This window comes from Ylistrum balloti, unplaced genomic scaffold (genome assembly GCF_031769215.1).
Source record: "Ylistrum balloti isolate Yb309-2 unplaced genomic scaffold, AGI_CSIRO_Ybal_v1 Utg369722, whole genome shotgun sequence".
NCBI lineage: Eukaryota > Metazoa > Mollusca > Bivalvia > Pectinida > Pectinidae > Ylistrum > Ylistrum balloti.
In genome coordinates, this window is record NW_026781941.1 from 913,098 (window position 1) to 933,233 (window position 20,136).

Sequence of the window (20,136 nt, forward strand, 5' to 3'; positions counted from 1 at the left end):
CTTTTAATTATCAAACATGATGAAATAAACTGAGCAATTCAAAACAAAACAAACAAACATGTATATGTACATACAGTTACAACCATGATATTGAGAATGCCCCATGTTCACTGATTTGTCTCCCCTTTTTTGATTGATTTACTTCAAAACAATGATAAATGACTGAAAAGTGTCTTCATCTTCACTTATCTACAGCAAAAGTCTTAGCATATAAAACTCTTTTTCAGGATGAGAGGGATATTATTTTAATGAGTGAAAAAAAAAGAAAAATTAAACTTTATACCACATTTAATTTTAGATCCTTACTGAAGCATAGATTTAAATATAGTTATGATAATGATTGCCACATTGTTAAATTGCAAAATAAATGGCATGTCCTTCATTAATTTTGGTGCCAGAGTATGATAATTCAAACGGCAGAAAATTTCATCCCTTCAGGAAACTTTTTCAATTATTCTGTTGCAACTGGAAAGTTGAAGACACATTAGTTAAAGCTATTTAAATAATATACATACATTATACATATCCTGATAACAAATATAACATCACATTAAAATAAATAGAAAAAAAGTAATTAAAGCATATAGCATAATAGAGGAAGTATTCATAAAAAAAAAAAAAAATTCACCTAAAAGAAAAAACAAATAGACAAAAAATAATTTATTCCTTGCTGCAATATAACTTTGGTACTGACACACCAATTAAATAATTCTTTGTTTTATTGTTTCATTTTCCAAAAACTTTACAACGAATTTACATTGAAAGTGGAAACTTTTAATGATTTCAAGTCATAAAATCTAAATAAAGAATGCAGCATCTTCACAATGCAAGGGTTCAGTTCATCAGGTTCCTCCATCTTTTTCACACTTAAAAGAGGATACAAGTTAACTAATCTGGTAAAATTACAAAAGTGTGCATGTCTATGATGAAAAGATTTTGCACGGCAATATCAAGGCCAAACTGACTAACTTTGGTTTGAGAGTTAGCTTATACAACTTTGGTTTGAGAGTAGGCCTTTGCCACTTTGGTTTGAGAATAAGACTTTAAGTCTTTTAATCTCAAACAAATCGAAAGGGAAGTTATCAGCCTTCACTTTTGTCCTGATATACACCCCATATGTGAAAAACTTACACTTGAGTTATGAATATGTAGATGCAGCTGGAAACATGTGTAAACTGAAGTTATCGTTTCAACTGCAACAAGCCCTCTGTCTGAAGTGCCTCACAGTATAAACCCCTAGCATTGGTGGAGTATGTAATGTTTACTTATCAAGGGAACAAACCTCAATACATGTATGTAAATTCATTTTTATACATGTTTATGTATATACCTGACTTACTGAACACAACATAATTTGTTAAGTATACAAATTTTATGGAGGGTCATACTCGATTACCAGACGAGTAAGAGTTAGTCTGTACCAGTTGTAGGACTTCATCTATAAATGGACGCTCAGCAGCACTCGGTTTCATCAACCGCAGTATCGTCTCCTGTATACCGCCAGAATATCTGAAGATCAGAAGAAATTTTATTTTTCACATGAAGTCGAAGAAAGCTGATCAATGATTACATCCTAGTCCCAAATTAGTTTAAAGATTTATGAGGCAAAATCCATCTAATTATTATTAAACAGCGAGCTTATAAGCTTAATTATTAAAAGTATAGACTGAAAGCTCATAATTCCACACTTAGTTATATTTTTTTTTATTTTTCTAGATAGGTGATATATAACCTTTACTAAATCCTATAAATATTTACGTAATATGAAGGAGTCATTGCCACATTTATATGGCAAAGTAAAGAAGCAATAATATTGTCAAATATTCATCCACCCAAACCAGGTCAGTAGAAAGTCTAACTCACAATTTTTGTTCTGAAATAATAAGCCAACTCCAAATTTTGAAAAATAAATATGTCCACCCCTGAGCATATAATGAAACAAATGTTTTTTTATCTCAGAAATAGATGAAGTAAATCTCATGAGTCCCTGGCATCAAAGACCTGCAGAAGATGTTCTTACGCTTTGATATATTTGTATTGAAATCTTGTTTCTCACTCAATCTTGTTACAAACTCAGGTAGTCTGGACCTTTCACCAAAGCACACGCCTCATCATTCTTCAAGGAAATTGTTTGATTTTTTAAAAACTTTTCCTGACAACTTGGAAGGTCAACAAGATATGTTATTTATTTACATATAAGAATAATCAAACGTCGCCAAAACACTGACATTCATTCATGAGACGATACCCGGACATGGGAGGAGCCATGGAGACAGAAAAACCTGTCAATCAATCAATCAAGAATGATCGGACATAAAATACATACCCCGAATTTTCTGGAAACTTAACATTTCCGCTGAGCACAGCCAAAGCAATACTGTCACCTCTCTGGTAGGCACGATCAAATGGAGACTCCAGAAATGCCAACGCATACAGGGTACAACCTAGTGACTGAGATAAAATTGTACAGTAAATTAGGAAGTACAAGAATACCACAGTAACCAAAGCACAGCTTACAGAGTTGATTGGTTGGTGACAAGTTTAATGAATGTTTTCATCATAGAAACCAGATCAACCAACCCATTCTGTCACTTGGGACACAACCATACAATTAGAAAGAAGAGGGAACATCATCATTAACTAGGTACAGCAGAGAATCTGTGGGCTGTGTACACATTTTATCAATAATTTACAACTGAAATGTCCATGCATACAGACATCAAACAGTACCGACAAATGAGATTTCACTCTATACTCTCCATTAAGGAAATGTCTCAATTAATGTGATTTTGCTGTATAGAGAAATCAAACAAAACATCAAGATTAAGAGGGTTTCACAACAAACAAATCAAACAAACTACTGGCCAAAGAAGTTCCACTGCACATTTATGTATTAACATTTGCATTACCCAGATGTCAGTCCGTTCATCCACAGTTGTTCCCACCTCTGCATTGAAGAGCTCGGGTGCTCTGTATAACATGGAACATCTTTCTGCTGCTTCATCCTAACAACACAAATCAATTTCATCCTAACAACACAAATCAATTTCATCCTAACAACACAAATTAATTTCATCCTATCAACACAAATTAATTTCATCCTAACAACACAAATCAATTTCATCCTATCAACACAAATTAATTTCAAACAAGAGATCCCAGAGGGATCTTGGCGCCCACCATTTGAGGTTCTTGATAATTTGTTTATTTTTTTTTGTTTGTTACAGGTGTTGTAAATGTTCATGAACTGGTCTTCATTGAATGTACTCAATGATGGCAAATGATATTTTTATTAAGCACCTATTAGCAAATATCATTTGAAAAAGATCCCAAAGTATTATTAGATAGCAGTCAGTTACAGGTGGATAATGGACAATATGCTTGTGCTGTATTACTGTCGACATCCAAGATGGCTGCCTGTGGGCCACCTTGATTTCAAATCAGTCCAAAAAAGGTACAATGCACAACTAGGGACCAAAGGAAACCAATATCTATGAAATATTAGAAGGATCCATCCAGTACTTCCTCAGATATAGCAGTAACAAGATTTTACTCTCAAAATCCAAGATGGCTGCCTGTCAGCCATCTTGATTTCGGATCAGTCCAAAAAGGTATAATGCACAACTTGGAACCAAAGGGAACCTGCATATGAAATTTGAGAAAGATCCATCCAGTACTTTCCAAGAAAAAGCAGTAACAAACTTTTACATTCAAAATCCAAGATGGCCACCTGTCTGCCATCTTGAATTTGGATCAGTCCAAAAAGGTATAATGCACAACTTGGAACCAAAGGGAACCTGCATATGAAATTTGAGAAAGATCCATCCAGTACTTTCCAAGAAATAGCAGTAACAAACTTTTACATTCAAAATCCAAGATGGCCACCTGTCTGCCATCTTGAATTTGAATCAGTCAAAAAAAGGTACAATGCACAACTAGGGACCAAGGGGAAACTGCATATGAAATTTGAGAAAGATCCATCCAGTTCTTTCCAAGAAATAGCAGTAACAAACTTTTACTTCCAAAATCCAAGATGGCCACCTGTCGGCCATCTTGAATGCGAATCAGTTCAAAAAAGGTACAATGCACAACTAGGGACCAAGGGGAACCTGCATATGAAATTTGAGAAAGATCCATCCAGTACTTTTCCAGAAATAGCGGTAACAAGAATTGTTTACGGACGGACGGACGATGGACGCAGGGCGATTTGAATAACCCACCATCTATTTGAATAGATGGTGGGCTAAAAATAAATGCAGGACTTGTTCACTAGAAATGTAGTTGACTGACTGCAAAAACAGGTGTTTACCTGTAAGGCTTTACCTACAGACAAGTCGGATTTAGATAGGTATTTATATATATATATATATATATATATACATACACACTGTAAGTGTTTATCTGTAAGGCTCTACCTACAGACAAGTCAGATTTAGACAGGGGATTTAGACAGGTATATATATATATATATATATATATATATATACATACACACTGTAAGTGTTTACCTGTAAGGTTCTACCCACAGACAAGTCGGATTTAGAAAGGTATCTGTATATATGATGTGTTTACCTGTAAGGCTTTACCTACAGACAAGTCAGATTTAAACAGGTATACACACCGTAAGTGTTTACCTGTAAGGCTCTACCTACAGACAAGTCGGATTTAGAAAGGTATCTGTATATATGATGTGTTTACCTGTAAGGCTTTACCTACAGACAAGTCAGATTTAAACAAGTTTATATATATATATATATATATACATACACACTGTAAGTGTTTACCTGTAAGGCTTTACCTACAGACAAGTCAGATTTAAACAGGTATATATATATATATATATATACATACACACTGTAAGTGGTTACCTGTAAGGCTCTACCTACAGACAAGTCGGATTTAGACAGGTACCTGTATACATGAAGTGTTTACCTGTAAGGCTCTTCCTATAGATGGTGTACTGATCTCGACTCTGGCCTTGGCAGCAGAACCCAGGTCCATCAAAACTGCTTGTCCATCATCTGACAGCATCACATTGCCTGGCTTGATATCTCTGATGAAACATATTTCTAGTAAAATTATCATCAGTACATTTGTATTGTAGTATTATTTCACACAAATTTTTATACTGTTAGAATCTGCTGTCATAGTGAAAAATTATTTCTAGCAGAACTGAAAATAAGCTTACGAGCTAGATTTCTGTTGCAAACAAAGAAACTTCACATTCTAGAATACACAAACCAAATGAGCGAACTTCCTAGCATCAGTGATCCACCTAAGCTATGCTTCCCATTTTCATCTGCCTGTTTCTCATTATTTTAAGTGACATCACAGTAAAACCATTTTTCTGTTGTTTTCATCACTCTTGCAATATACATATCAAGCGTGTCATTAATTATAAAACGAAAATCTCTTGCCGTCGATCAACAAAGCATAAGTAGAAGACTGAAAGATTTATCCTCACCTGTGTGCATAAGGTGGGTTGTGTTTGTGGAGTACTTTGAGGCCCTGACATAAACCAAGGAAGATCTCCCATACCCTCTGCTCTGGTAATCTATCAGATTTCTTCAGCAACCTTTCCATAATATCTTGAGCTGAACCTTTCTGAATGAAAAAATAAAAGCTGAGTGTTTCAAAACCACTTTTCCTTTTTTCCTCTAAAATCCAAATAGTTATTTGAAGATCCTTCACTCTTTCATGCTAGAATTTTGTCATCAGTTATCATTATAATAAAACCAAAGATCTTGTTTCTCAACTTACCAATTCTTTTTCAAGGGCAGATTTCCCTTACATATTCTATCAAATGTTTACAGTTCTGCCATTTAAACAACTATGATATCAAATTAGTTTAATTAAGAAAATTCTAATAAAACAAAAAAAGAAAATGACATACACAGAATAAAAAAGTACTTTCTTTGTATAGAAACCTAGAAGAATAAGAGAAAAATTCTTAACCCTCGGGAAAAAATTATTAAGTTCCTATCAATTTGGCAAGCCTCATATCTGCCAACTGAAGGATCTTTCCCTTTGGGTAGAGTCCACCTTATCTCAACTCTTACCTGTTTCCTGCATGGGGAATATGTCCGTGTATTATGACTTTCACCAGTAAATGAGGAGATTGCGCATGTGTGGTGACTTTTGTCTGTACATAATGAGGAGATTGTCTGTGTGTGGAGACTTCTGCCTGTATATGAGGATGACTTTTGGCTGTGTAAATAGTGATCCATGGTGTGTGACGAGTATTGCTAGAACAATGACTGTAAGGAGAAATTGTCTATATATCTGCATATGATGTCTATAAAATGAATGTGTTTGTGTTGGTGTGTGGAAACATTGCCTGCACAATGAAATTGTTCTTGTGTTAGACAATATTTGTGTAAGATCGTTCTAATTTCGAAACACCATTTTGTAAGACTGCTATGGAAGATCTTTATTGTGTATCTGAAGAAATCATTTGTATATGACCAAAACTCACACAATAATAAGGCATCACAATAAGGACCTCACTGATGATATCAAGTGTCTTGGTGTACTTGTCAACTTGTATCATAGTGGATGCCTCCAGTGGGATGAGATTTGTGTGTTTGAATGTCTTCATTAATTCCACTTCCTGCATAGCTGTTCGCTCCTCATCCTTTGAGTGACAAGTGATCCGCTTAAGAGCATAAGTTCTGTGTGTGCGTGCATCCTCGATGAGATCAACATAGCTGAATCCTCTACAAAATACCAATGGAACAATCTTAATTATAAATTTTCAAGAAGTAAATTAAAGTTGGTATTCATAGATTTTTATGTCAATTGACGGTAGCGAGTTAATTTTTTGTTTTGTTTCTTAAAACCCTGCAAGAAAAAACAACTGATTTTTTTCAATCTTAACAATTATTTTGTATTCATTTAACAAACATCATTGTTTTTAACATTTCAATTAGTCCAAGAGTTCAAAAAGATATATTACAATGAAAAATGGAATTAAAAACCGGCATAGTCATCTCAAAATTATCAGAGGTACATAGATTGCTGCAATTTAAGTAGTTCAAACAGTACTGGTGGTACCAAAATAGACCATGATAAACAAACACACCTGTACTAGGTCTTCAACTGTCAAATCCAAGATGGTCACCTGCTTGAAATTTTGTTATTTTTTTTATCAGTTGGAACAAAAAGGAACCTAAAGATCTATCCAGTATTTCTCCAAAAAATAGCAATAACAGATTTTTATTATCAAAATCCAAGATTGTCATTTGACAGTCATTTGTTTTTTAAAATCAGTCTCAACAACCATAAGGTATAGCTTGGGACCAAGGGGCACCTTCACATGACATTTGAGACAGATCTATCTAGTACATATCCAGAGATAGCAATAAGAAGAACTGTTAACAGAAGGATGGACCAAATGATATAATGATGTTATCAGGGAGAAAACTCCTATAAATCTCTTCTATGATATGGTTGGTACTTAAAGGCAAATTATCTACCCTTCTCCAAGTCTGGAGCGCACGATGAAGCGTCTGTCACTGATCCTGAGATTTTCTCTACCACACACACATCCCATCTTCAGCAGGTAAGTCAGGCCAATGGAATTCATTTAATATACAATAATCTGCTACCCACGGTAAATATCATTCTTCAGCACTCTCAAGATCTGAAAACAATCAACACATCAATCTTCAGTAGAAATTTAGAATAAATACTGACATGTGCCAACATAACCCCTATTTGTTTAATAAAGCTCATTTAGGTATTTCAGACACTACTTTCCTAATAAGTAAGTAAACAAGCAAAAATGTACTAAAATCCAAGACCTGACCCAAGATTTTGAAAGATATTTAAAGCAATATGATGCACTAAATTCAAAAAAAGATTTCCTTTTGACAAATGCAGTAGCAATAAAGCTGCCAGCATCGCAGATAATTATGCCTTTCTGAAATTCAAATTTGCATGCTTAAGAAATATCTTGACTTAAACAACTAAATCAATTACATAATAATCATAATTACATACAGATCAACAGCTAATATACAAACTAAGAAATAAATGTTGTTTGTGTGAACATGCATCGTTTTATGTAACCGAAAAGAAAAGAAAAAAAGTGGTAAAGTGTAATATTATGTAAAAGTCATTGATTTGTTCTTTTGTGATTTATTTATTTCTGTGACAGTTAATATTGATCTAAATACAGACACTCTGTGTGTGGCTCAGAGAGGATTTACATTCCTATCACCTGCACTTCATGACAGGCATAAACCTAACTTCTAAACTGTTTTGTCAGGGTCCTCTGTCAAATGCATGATCAGTATGTCTTTTCAGTTTGGCAGGCTAAAGAAAAGTCACTCATAACAATGACTTTCCCTCAAAACTGACCTAAGGTATTGTTTTGATTTTAACCAATAGTAAAAGAGAATAAAATCTTACCATATATCACATGCATGCCATGTGACATTAACAACAGAGCTACAGGTAAAAATATGGAACTATACAGGTAAGTAATCCAAATCACTCCCTGTATCCTGTAACACATATACTTTCACACATCACACATTTCACATACACAAAAAAAAAAAAAAACAAAAAACGATGTACATGCAGACCAATCAACATGTGTACATACAAATTAAATAAAAATGATATATTAACGACCATATTTCAATTATATCTGTATACATCACACTTCATACAAAAAAGTGACGAAGCAGCAATTGTGATTACCTTTTTCAATTTGATACAAAAAAAATATATGGTAAGTAAATCTATTTATTGAGGCCTTCAGTTCGCAGTCGGTGTTTGAATAGTTCTTTCATAAAGATTACTTTCAGAAGAAGAAGAAGAAGAAGAAGAAGAAGAAGAAGAAGAAGAAGAAGAAGAAGAAGGGCAGAAAAAAACGTGTAAATGGGATCTGAGATAACATCATGCAAAACACAAACTGTACATATCGATATGCTGAGTATGGTTATTCTACTTTACCCCTGAAGGCATTATCAATAAGTAATGGCAGTCTACTGCAGTCATTATCAATCAATATATAATATTCCTTATATCAAGACAGAGTACACGTTTGGATATATCTCACCCTTAAACAATAGTCGTGTAGTCTGAAAGGTATGTGTGTTTGCTTGTTGGTGTATTTTTACGATGGACGTCGTGGCAATTTCCAGTTTCAGCAACAAAACAGTGTCGATCCACAACTTAATCGAGTGATACCCAAACCTCTTTATTTCAAACGTCCAGAAGACTCCGGTGATCGGTGTGGCTAATAAGCAAAATGGAAAATTCTAGGCATTATTATTATTTCATATCTATTTAACTAAATTAGAACTCTTGACTAAAATGTTTTTTTATGATAGGCGTAATCTCATACTTTTGAAACTATACAGTCAATAACACCAGTTTACTTTTCAAATGTAGAATAAAGTTTAAAATTTTGTACGGATATTTTTACAAGCCTTCGTTTTCATGTTTAGACATCAAAGAGTAACTTCCCTTGCGTCATCCTTCATCGAATTATCAATCATGGCAGATCCAAAATATGCAAATTTACCTGGGATTGTAAGTGCATTAAGATTGTATTATGTTTCTTTCATTTGTACACTTCACATATAAATGACTGAGTATTCGTAAAATATAAGATTAGGAAAAGAAGCGCCTCTAATGGTATGGCGACGAGGGCGTTGTCAAAGCTGTCAAATCGATCGTCTCAATCTGCCAGTTCGATCATCTGATCATGATGGTTTGACCGTCGCCAATTTGTTCGGCATTAAATGACAGTTATCGAGTGATACACTTCAGAACAAATTTAACATTTTCACGTTATTTTCCATCACATACCTTGTATATAACGTCAATTAATTTCGGAGACAAAATTAATTGAACTATTGACTATTTATTTCATTCGGTGATATGAGGTACATCATAATGAACGGGTTTGGTGAACCCTGTGTATAGGTATAGTGGTCCTGCGTTTGAGTTACAGTTACCGTATTAAGTACTAAATTTGCTACTCAAATGGAGAATATTTTGATATATAGTTCTTTTGTAACATTTGCACAGTAATATTTTGGAAATCGATTCATTATTTTCATACCTCAATATATTTTACCTCTCTGCTTAAACTTAATTCGTTGGAAGGTTCTAAGGCAACACAAATTAGAAATGCAGCCTTTTCCTTTAGTAGACTGAGCTATACATAAGTTACAAAATGTGAGCAATAAAACTGCGGAAACTTTCTTTGGGCTATTTTGACTATGCCCAAAAACAAATTAAACTTAAAAATAAAATAAAGAAATTCAGAAAGAAAAGAAAAAGATAACTTGCTGAAAGCTATAAATTATTGCATAGATAGAAATGTTTAACCAACGTTCATAATCATCAATTTAGGTGAATGATGATATCAATACAGAGAACCAATTTATTTTTTACATAAATATATATATGAATCAGTAAAATTGATGGAATTGTTAATGTTATCTTTTTTTCAGGATTTAAACTCTCCTGATGTGTTTGAGACAAGTGATCTTCCTGAAGATGACCAAGCTTTAAAGTCGGAGCCAGTGGTAAACAGTTAAAAAAGATTCAGTTTAACAATCAGAGTGTCACAGTGTCAAATTATCTTGTTACTTTTTACTGACATTTTATTTATGTGAATAGAGTACCCACTAACTGCATACACACAGGAAAAGTATAAAAAGTATGTGTGTTATGCTACTCAATTTAGATTTTTGAAGTCATTCCTGTTTCTTGCCATTATAGATATATTATTACAGCTTGTCATAAATAATTGTTGTCATCATATATATTGATATACAATGTGTGCATAGTAAAATTGAAAGCGTTTTCTTTTAATTTTCAAGAAATATATAAATCTGATGCAAAAATTCAATAATTCTGTGCCTCGCATCATTGTTTGTACCAGAATCTATATGTAATGTACATATATAGACGTATATTTCTGTGCAAAATTCAGGTACAAGAAGAAGTTCCAAATGAAAACATTGACAAGGTCACTTTGGACACCAAGGGAGCTCTGACAAAATTCAAAGGAAAGGATCTACAGGCTGATTCTGTTGGTATGTTTCAAGTATCAACAATTAATTTCTTTATTTTTGTAAACAATTTACTTTAATGATAATGACTGATTTGTCAAAAAATTACACAGCAATCCTTTGCACAATATTTATGTTTTGAATCCAAGTATTTCAATCAATTTACTCTCTTTGTTCATATTTTACTAATCACAATATAGTTTTTTTTTATTGATAATAGAATCAAAGACACTGTATGTGCTGCATTGCAGATGATACAAACTGACCAGTCTGAAAAATTACTGTAGAATCATCAAAACATATGATAATATGAGGATAATGTTTTGATTCCTTGTTTTCTAAATAATGCATCAAAATATCACATGATATTCATGTTAAAAAGATTGTCTCATTTTACTTATGTTTACAGATTTTTCTGACAAAATAGGAGGACATTTCCGTACTGGATATGATGCCTCCAAAACTGAATATGAAATGGTAAAATTTTCTGGGTCTTCCTATCCATATTTAACTTCATATGTTTATACATTACATGGGGAAACACACAGGTTAGTTCAGTATGTCAGTTTAACCATTTAACAAACGTTTTTTTTAATCCTTTATTTTTTAAATAACATTTCTTCATATCATTTTGTAATAAGTATTCACATTAGATTGATGTACTTGTAAAAATGTCATCAGTTTTCACAGTTTTTTAAAAGTTTAGTTACTTTTGAAGTTATCCAAATTTGAACATTAAGACAGTTATGATGTAGCAACACTAGGTTTTTGAGTGATATTACTGACTGTATTTTTAATTTGGTTTTTGTGCAGTTGGAGGAGGGAGCAGGTAAAATCGAGTCACCACAGCAGAAATTCCAGCGTCTGCAGCATGAAATTAGAGAATTGTCTGAAGAGGTTCGCAGAATCCAGGTACATGTTAGATATTTATGATTCTAGAAAAAAAACAAGTAGTTCAAGGTAAATTAAGTAATTCAAATTTTTCCTTTAGACTATCCTTGTAGGAATCTAATTGTGCTTCAGGCATTTTTTTACTATCTCTGCTTCCTGTGAATGCTTAAAACAATGTTTACACTAGCTTGCAGGAGAATTGTAATGCTTTATAATGAAATTAAAAGTAAGCTCTCTAGGCAATGATTTCTGTTGACCTTTGACACTTTAGCTATTTCAGGAGTCAAATGACAATTTTCTTGAAGCATGAAGAAGCATTTGGAGCAAAAGAGGCAAAACTAATTTTGTGATTTTAGGAAATCATTCTCTCAAGAGTTTTGGATATTCTGCTATGAGCATGAACTCAGGTCTATAGCTTAATATTTACAGGACAATGTGAAGCAGGAGTCAACCACAGAGAAGATGACACCAGTCTCCCTTGGTAAACAATTAGAGTATCTACAACATCAGCTTAACGACCTTCATCTTGAGAAAGTTCTTGGCCCAGAAGCTGGCATCAATCTTGCTGACCCCCAGGGTGCTCTACAGAAGTAGGTTTTCTGTATCAATTTCTTTGTTTTCAAAGTCTTAAGCAGACTTGATACGTTCTGGTATCAGTTACAAGTCAGTGTTTTTCTTGATTTTAAGTTCTCCATGTTAGCACTGTTGAAATTCAGACCTATTTCACTGTCTGGATTGCCACAATCTTGAAAATCTCACTATTGCTACTCCTCCTAAACAGATAGCTGTATTGATACAGGACTTCCACTGGTAAATTGTACATAGCTCACAGTTGGTTCTAAATAAAATGTGGGCCTATGTCACGTGTAAGGTGGCTGCCATAGCTGCCATTTTGAAGATCTTATCACTCCTGAAGGTAAAATTATATTGAGACAGAATTTACATTGAAATGAAATTCAGACTCCTATAGCATTTATAGTAGCAACCATTGCCTCAGTCTTAAAATTTTGGTTTGGGCACTCTTCATCATTAAAAAGTCATATGGAGACAGGATTTCCACCAATAAGTTTGGTATCCTTAAAAGTTAATCTGGGAGAATTTTGGATCTGTGCCATATTTGATATTGAAATATGATATACCTAGTGTACTGCTAAATATGTATAATATCATACTTCTTTGTTTTAAGTTGATAAAGCTGTAGTAGACTGATTGGGTAACACTTGTTTACAGGAGACTGATGACCCAGTTGGATTCCTTCCAGTGTGGAGGGACAGACACAAAAGGGAAAACTCCAACTAAAGGGAAAGAGGCTGGCGCATCGGACTGTGTCACATATGAGTTGTACTACAGACCAGAACAAGCTCAGTTCAGTAAAAATGCCAGGGTAGGTTTTCTGTCTGAAGATAGAAACAATGGTTGGGGGGGGATGGCATCTTGTTCTGATTTATTACCTTATCAACAGATTTCATCATAGGAATAAGGTCACCACTTTATTGTATGACGATAATCATTAGTCATTGTTAAGGTCAGCAGAAAAGTTATATGCATCAGATTAGGGATATGCATGTCTTACAGGTATGTTCTAGTTTGTCAGTTTGCTATTTCTGTCCTTCACGATTTTGTTGAAGAGTGTCAACTTCTTTATAACTGAGACATTCTCTCTATCTGACATGGTCTGAGGCAACCCAAATTTGTATGCAAGTACCTCTTGTGTTTAAAACTCAAGATTATTAGTACTTGGATAATTAAACATGTTATGATTTGAGGTGGGTGAGCTGCAGATTGATCCAGTTTTTATCTGTTCTTTGTTACAGCTTGCCAGTCTAGAAGAGAGACTTGAAAGGTTAGAAGCCGCAATAGGACAGAACCAAGACAAATTGGTAAGTAATGCATACTTTTTCAGAAAAAAAAAATCTGTGATAATCAAGCATGTGACCTAAGTAATTGAAAAATAGTGAATGTGAAGGGAAAAAAGAAAACAAGAAGAGATTAATTTAGGATATGAAATATATCTAGAAACTATATATAGATGGGTTAAATTCTATGTACCCTGATAGCTTGGTATTACAGTGGGTGTTACTCTAGATCTCATAGCTTTAGCTTGACATCATCATCTTGTATTTTTATTTTTTCACAGAGTGTTTTAACAGCTGACACTGCAAACAAAAGTCTGGTGGTAAGTTCTACAATAATGTGGTTATATTGGTTTTTGACATTTTAATTCTTTAACAGTTAAGATGATTTTGAAGTATCATTAGTTACAACTGACAACATCTCATATACAGGAGGTATTTGCTTTTAACCTCAAAAGTGTATACGTTGAATTAAAAAGGGTCCCATTCACTGTATTGTAAGGAAATTTGTTGTCATGGGGTCTCTTATAAGTTTCAACTTGCTGAAATTCCCTTCAATGAGGGGGTGGAACTAGATGAACTTTGTCTTGTTTTGCTGTGATCAACTTCTGGTGGAATTGTTTGTGAGTGTTTTATGCATGTTACAGGGCGCTGTTGCTGTAGTGAACTCAAAGCTCTCCTTACTAGAACAAGCCAACCTAGACCAGGTGGAGACTCGACTTCAAGGAGTTCTTCACAAACTCAAAGAGATTGCTGAGAAAAAGTCAACAGTACAGGATGATCCTGAGAAACTGAACAAGGTAAAATTATACCTGATAAATGCAAACTCTGATAATTTTGATCATCTTTTAGATTGAAGTGTTGTCCCTTTGTCAATTAGAAGTTTCATGAAGTAGAAGCCAATTTTACAAAAGGAGTATAAGTTATGATATAAATCTTGGACATCCAAGAACATATCAGTTATATTGTCATTCTCCTGGTTCATTCTCTTGGTAGAAGAGTTTTTCATACTTACTCAGATATAAAAGGTTCAGAATGACTTCAGTGATCAAATGCTGTTATTAAGTTTATTATGTTTGGGGATTAGAAAGATATTACCTTGAAAGTTTTATTTCAACAGATTGCAGAGCTGTATGACCTGGTTAAGAAATGGAACAGTGTATCAGAAACATTACCTCAAGTGGTGGACCGCCTGGCCGCACTTAAGGAACTACATGAACAAGGTTGACAGTATCTTGTTTACACTCCTTCCATTTATCAGTAGGATATCAGAAGCCACACCAGCTTTGGTTTCAAACTTAATAGTAGTCACTCCAGATTGTTGCTCTACAGTAGTCACTCCAGATTGTTGCTCTACTTATATGAGACATGCTAGATTTTTACTCTTTGCAGTATATTGTGACCCCATGTGGTTACACAAAAATATCATACCCTGTGGTCGTACTAGATTGCCACACCATGTGGTCACACTACATTGGCGAGCCATGTGGTCACACTAGTTTGTCACAACTTGTGGTAACACTAGATTGTAACACCATTTGGTTGCACTAGATTGTCACAACTTGTAGTCACATTAGATTCTCACACCTTATGGTCACACTAGTTTGTCACAACTTGTGGTAACACTAGATTGTAACACCATTTGGTTGCACTAGATTGTCACATCGTGTGGTAACACTAGATTGTCACATCGTGTGGTAACACTAGATTGTCACATCGTGTGGTCACATTAGATTGTCACAACATGTGGACATTCTAGATTGTAACACCATTTGGTAACACTAGATTGTCACATCGTGTGGTAACACTAGATTGTCACATCGTGAGGTTACACTAGATTGTCACATCGTGTGGTAACACTAGATTGTCACATCGTGTGGTAACACTAGATTGTCACATCGTGTGGTAACACTAGATTGTCACACCTTATGGTCACACTAGTTTGTCACAACTTGTGGTCACATTAGATTGTCACACCATGTGGACATTCTAGATTGTAACACCATTTGGTTGCACTAGATTGTCACATCATGTTGTCACACTTACATGCCAAATCATGTGGTAACACTAGATTGTCACACCATTTGATCACTATAGGTTTTTATTTTACTCCTAAAACCCAAAAAGACTGATAACATGTTTTATATTATTTGTTTTTCATTACAGCATTACAATTTAGTCAATCCCTGACCTACTTAGACACTGCACAGCAGGAAATTGCTACCAGTCTAAATTCCCATGGAGATATGTTGAAACAAGTAAGTATTTGGGTTAAAATTTAGGAATTATCGTATTGCCCATTTTGAATATACTTTTATTATGATATTGAAATTGCATATACAAAATAAATTTTAAAAGATAAAACACACACCAAAAACTTTAAAATACAGTAACTCCTTTGTAACAGCATCCAAGATTATCTTGGTATTAATTAAAAGTTCCTTAGAAAGTTTATATCAAACTTTGAAAATGGAATCCTTCACAGCTTTTGATTAAATGATCCAATGTATAGGAGTGGTTTATTTTCATGGTAAAACATATTTTTTTTTTTTCCAATTTCTGATATGAATATTTTTCTTATGAAATTTGAAGTTCAACCGATGGATTATATATTATGTATTACAATTATGTTACTTTTCTTTATTTTTCAGCTTCAAGGTACCTTCAAACAAAATATGGATGTGATCAAGGCTAATTGCGCAAGTCTTGATTCAAGAATAAAAACCCTACAAAAGTGAGGACCCCAATATATATATTAGACTTTAACAATATATTGCCAATTAAAAATTGGAATGCTTCTCCAAATACTGCAATTCTAAGCCACTAGACTTTTATAAACATACACTGCCTCTCTAGACTGGCTTAAGGATTTAAACCAGGACAGTCACCATAAGGTGTTCAGGCAGAATCCAAATACTTAGAGTTTCAAATGCAAGACTTTAACTTAAGACTCTTCTGCAAAAGCTACAACAGAATACTGTGAGATTAAAAAGCAGAACATGTGGCCAAGTTGAATTACTTGATTAGAACATTTGAAACAAAATCGGGCCATACTGGAGTGCTAGAAATTGTTTTATCTGTAACAATGCAATTTTCATCACAGCAAACTTCTGGTTACAGGATTGCATTAATACTATACAATGCAAAATCACTAGAATTTTTTTGTCTGCTTATATTCCATACCTGTATTGTGATACTTGTTTTCTTCAATTTATTTTTGCTTATTAGAAATCTAATAATATATAATTAAATACACAATTTTCAAACCTGTTTTGAAAAAAGGGCAAACCAGTGGTTCAGACTTTGAATTCTGTGTACACTAAAAACGTCATTCTGGACTTTCTGGTCACTGAATGTAAAAACTTTTGTCTGGAAATATTATTTCCTCAGATTAAAACTTGTTTTTTTCCTCTGAAAGGAAATAAAACTGGCGGTTGTAAAAATTGAAGATCTTGAACAAACCCTAGAATTTAAATTACTAATGATACACTTGTTGTACTTAAATGGTGAAGATGAAATTTGCCATGTTAATATGATGTTGCTTGTATCATTATCTGTAACTGAATCTTGTTAAACTTTTGATCTTTGTCCTTGAAACCCTCGTTTTACTGCCAGTAGTGCTGAATGAACTTGTTCGCTAATCAGGATATTCATGTATTTCAAACAAAATCAAAACATGGATGATTGTCAGCGAGACTAATTTTAATCATAGACAAAAACACACAATCTTAGTCACCCAAACAATTAAACAAACACTTGGTATGTTGTCAATACAAATCAAATGTATTCATCAAGCAGCATTTTCGTATAGTGTGAATAATTAATGTTTGAAGACAAAATGTCCATCGCTATGATGAAATTTTACTGCATGCTGTGTACACTAATAAGTAATTTCCCTGATAACTATAGAGGTCAAATTTACCTAAAACATTTACCTTAACTAAGAGACCAGAAGAAATGAGTTCCTTTACTACTTTCACATTGCATGTATGTTACTATTGGTGTGAACTCTAGATGTAATGTAAGAGTTTTATGTATCAAGGTGTTACTGAACTATATCATACAAAAATGGGTGGAAAACAGCGATTTTACAAATGCTTTCATTTGTAAATTATTGATGTATGTCCAATTGTTTCAGAGAAAATCCTATAATACTTAAATTGCTTCAAATCTTAAGTGTACAAAATACATTTTGTTTTTTTTTTTTCACTTAATGCTTGGATTTCGTTGTGTGATACATTACAACTAGCATGAAAGTCATCTATTCATCTATATAGTCCCACATTTAGGCTTTAACTTGTCGACTGGAATGGTGAAGGATGAATTTTTTTATTTTGTTTCGTTATGGAGAGGAGATTTTTCACTGTTTCAAATCTAAAACCACAAACTGTATAATGTGAGTATTGCTTTTGGACAGAAATCTCATGCCTTGGACATCAACATGGTAGGGAATGTCATTATAAATAGGACTTTTAAATAATGATGACAACATATTTCTGGATCTCCGTGATTCAGAATTGATGTAACCATTTCGTTTTTGTTTCTGTAAAAAGACTTGATCAAAGGTAGGAACCAGAATATCATAATAGGGTGTCATTGTACATGGAGCTTACATAGTCCACAAACAGCCCTTGGGTAATCTAGATATTGATTATCAATATTTATTGTCATTGAATCTGAAATAAAATTTTATGGTCTTTACCATGCACCTCATCGTGTAAGTTTTCTGTTTCAAATTAGCCAGAAACTTGTGCTATTCCAGTAAAACATCTACCCCAGCTGAGGACTCCAGGTGTTCTGGGGTATCACCTATTGATTATAACTGATTGTTCAGAAGTAATAGAAAACTAAACCCTGGAGAGAAGTGATTTATGTCAGAGTCCTCGGCTAAAATAGATAGTTTACTGAAATAGCTCTTGCATGTAAAGTTTTTGTTTTGTGAAATGTCTATATTTCCTTTCCTTTTCTTGTTCAAGACTTCATGAAGCTTGATTTATAGGTGTAATACTTACTATTTGACCTTGCTAGTGTTATTGATTTCAACTGCCTTATTTCCAGAGAAATTGCCCTTTTCATCATAATTTGGCCCAAACTATTCTGTAAAATTTTCAGATTTTGTTGAAAATCAAAAGCTGTTTATCGCCAAATGAACAGGGCTATCTCATGGTGGGATCTCTGTTTACCTCGCTTAATAGTAAAGAGAGGCCTGGTGCATGCCATTCTGAGTAATTATGATAAAGACTCTTGCACAAGGACACAACCACAGTGGCACAGATGGGTTCTTAATGATCCTTTTTCATTAATACACCTGCCTAAATAGTTAAAGAGCCTTGCTGCAGTACATCACCATTTTCTGTCCCGCTGATGATTTTTTTTTTCATTTAATCAACTTCTCAATAAGCAAAAGGCAGAGTCAAGATATAGGTCAGTACAACATGCTGGGAATTTGTCACCTCTATCCAAATTTAAGGAAACATTTTAAGATTTTTAAATGACTTCTTCTGAGTAACAGAAGAAATAAAGGACCCGATACAGGTCTTTAGCATGTTAGAATTAATTGACTTGAGAAATTTAACGTCACAGAGATCAAATGTAATTAAAACTTAAGATAACTCCTAAGGAATAGCTAAATGGCCTAGTCAAGAAAATTGAACAGTATAACATACGCAAAAGGGGTTAAATTTTCAAACAACTGCAGAATAATGAAACAGTCCAGAGTCTTTAATATTTGGTCATTGTTATACTTGAATGGGAAGGTACAAAGTATGGTTGTGTTTCATTCTTCTCGTCATAAGCTGCAGAATAGATGACAAATACACTCCCATTCGACATCTTGTATTATTATAAACATGGCATCAACAACTATACAAATCTCCTTGCAGTTCCACCTCAACTTAAATGCAATAAAAAGATGTGTGAAGCTTGATTAAAAAATCTCCAGGAATGTCACCACTAGAATGCTGACAATGACTTTCAAAGAATAGTAATGGTGACCTTGACCCTAGAACCCTGACATTTGAAGAACCCATCCAAGATAAAATGGCTTTTAAGAAATGAAGCTGCTGGAGTGCTCACAGGGATTTTGTGAAAACAGTAGTTAGCCTTGACCCCAGAGCCCTGAAATTGGGACTTGTTAAAAGATATAATGGTCCTTTATAGGAATGTGAAGTTTGATCAGAATCCTGCCAGGAATGTTGCCACTGGAGTACTGACAAGGATTTTATAAAACAAATGTGACCTTCATCTTACAATACTGAAACTGGAACTAGTCCAAGATATATTGGTCCTTTATGAATGTACCAAGTTTAATCAGATCACCTCAAGGATTGAAGCCACTGGAGTGCTGACAGGGATAT

At 33.9% G+C, this 20,136-nt stretch overlaps 2 protein-coding genes across 2 annotated transcripts; one reads left to right on the forward strand and one right to left on the reverse strand.

Moving 5' to 3' along the window:
- Positions 1 to 1,334: 1,334 nt before the first annotated feature.
- LOC132565413 (serine/threonine-protein kinase 16-like) lies at positions 1,335 to 9,133 on the reverse strand. The gene is made up of 8 exons (XM_060230055.1): positions 9,068 to 9,133; positions 7,476 to 7,642; positions 6,476 to 6,716; positions 5,465 to 5,604; positions 4,933 to 5,053; positions 2,910 to 3,005; positions 2,327 to 2,451; positions 1,335 to 1,509 (listed from the first exon to the last, which is right to left on the reverse strand). Exons 2-8 carry the CDS (start codon positions 7,583 to 7,585, stop codon positions 1,383 to 1,385), a joined length of 960 nt encoding a protein of 319 aa, XP_060086038.1. The 5' UTR covers positions 7,586 to 7,642; positions 9,068 to 9,133; the 3' UTR covers positions 1,335 to 1,382.
- Positions 9,134 to 9,478: 345 nt separating this feature from the next.
- Positions 9,479 to 18,488, forward strand: LOC132565393 (dynactin subunit 2-A-like). The gene is made up of 13 exons (XM_060230033.1): positions 9,479 to 9,543; positions 10,473 to 10,547; positions 10,958 to 11,060; positions 11,446 to 11,513; positions 11,850 to 11,948; positions 12,357 to 12,517; positions 13,158 to 13,311; positions 13,742 to 13,807; positions 14,065 to 14,103; positions 14,428 to 14,580; positions 14,901 to 15,003; positions 15,947 to 16,038; positions 16,432 to 18,488. The coding sequence occupies exons 1-13, from the start codon at positions 9,508 to 9,510 to the stop codon at positions 16,516 to 16,518; spliced, it is 1,236 nt and encodes a 411-aa protein (XP_060086016.1). The 5' UTR covers positions 9,479 to 9,507; the 3' UTR covers positions 16,519 to 18,488.
- The last annotated feature ends 1,648 nt before the right edge of the window (positions 18,489 to 20,136 follow it).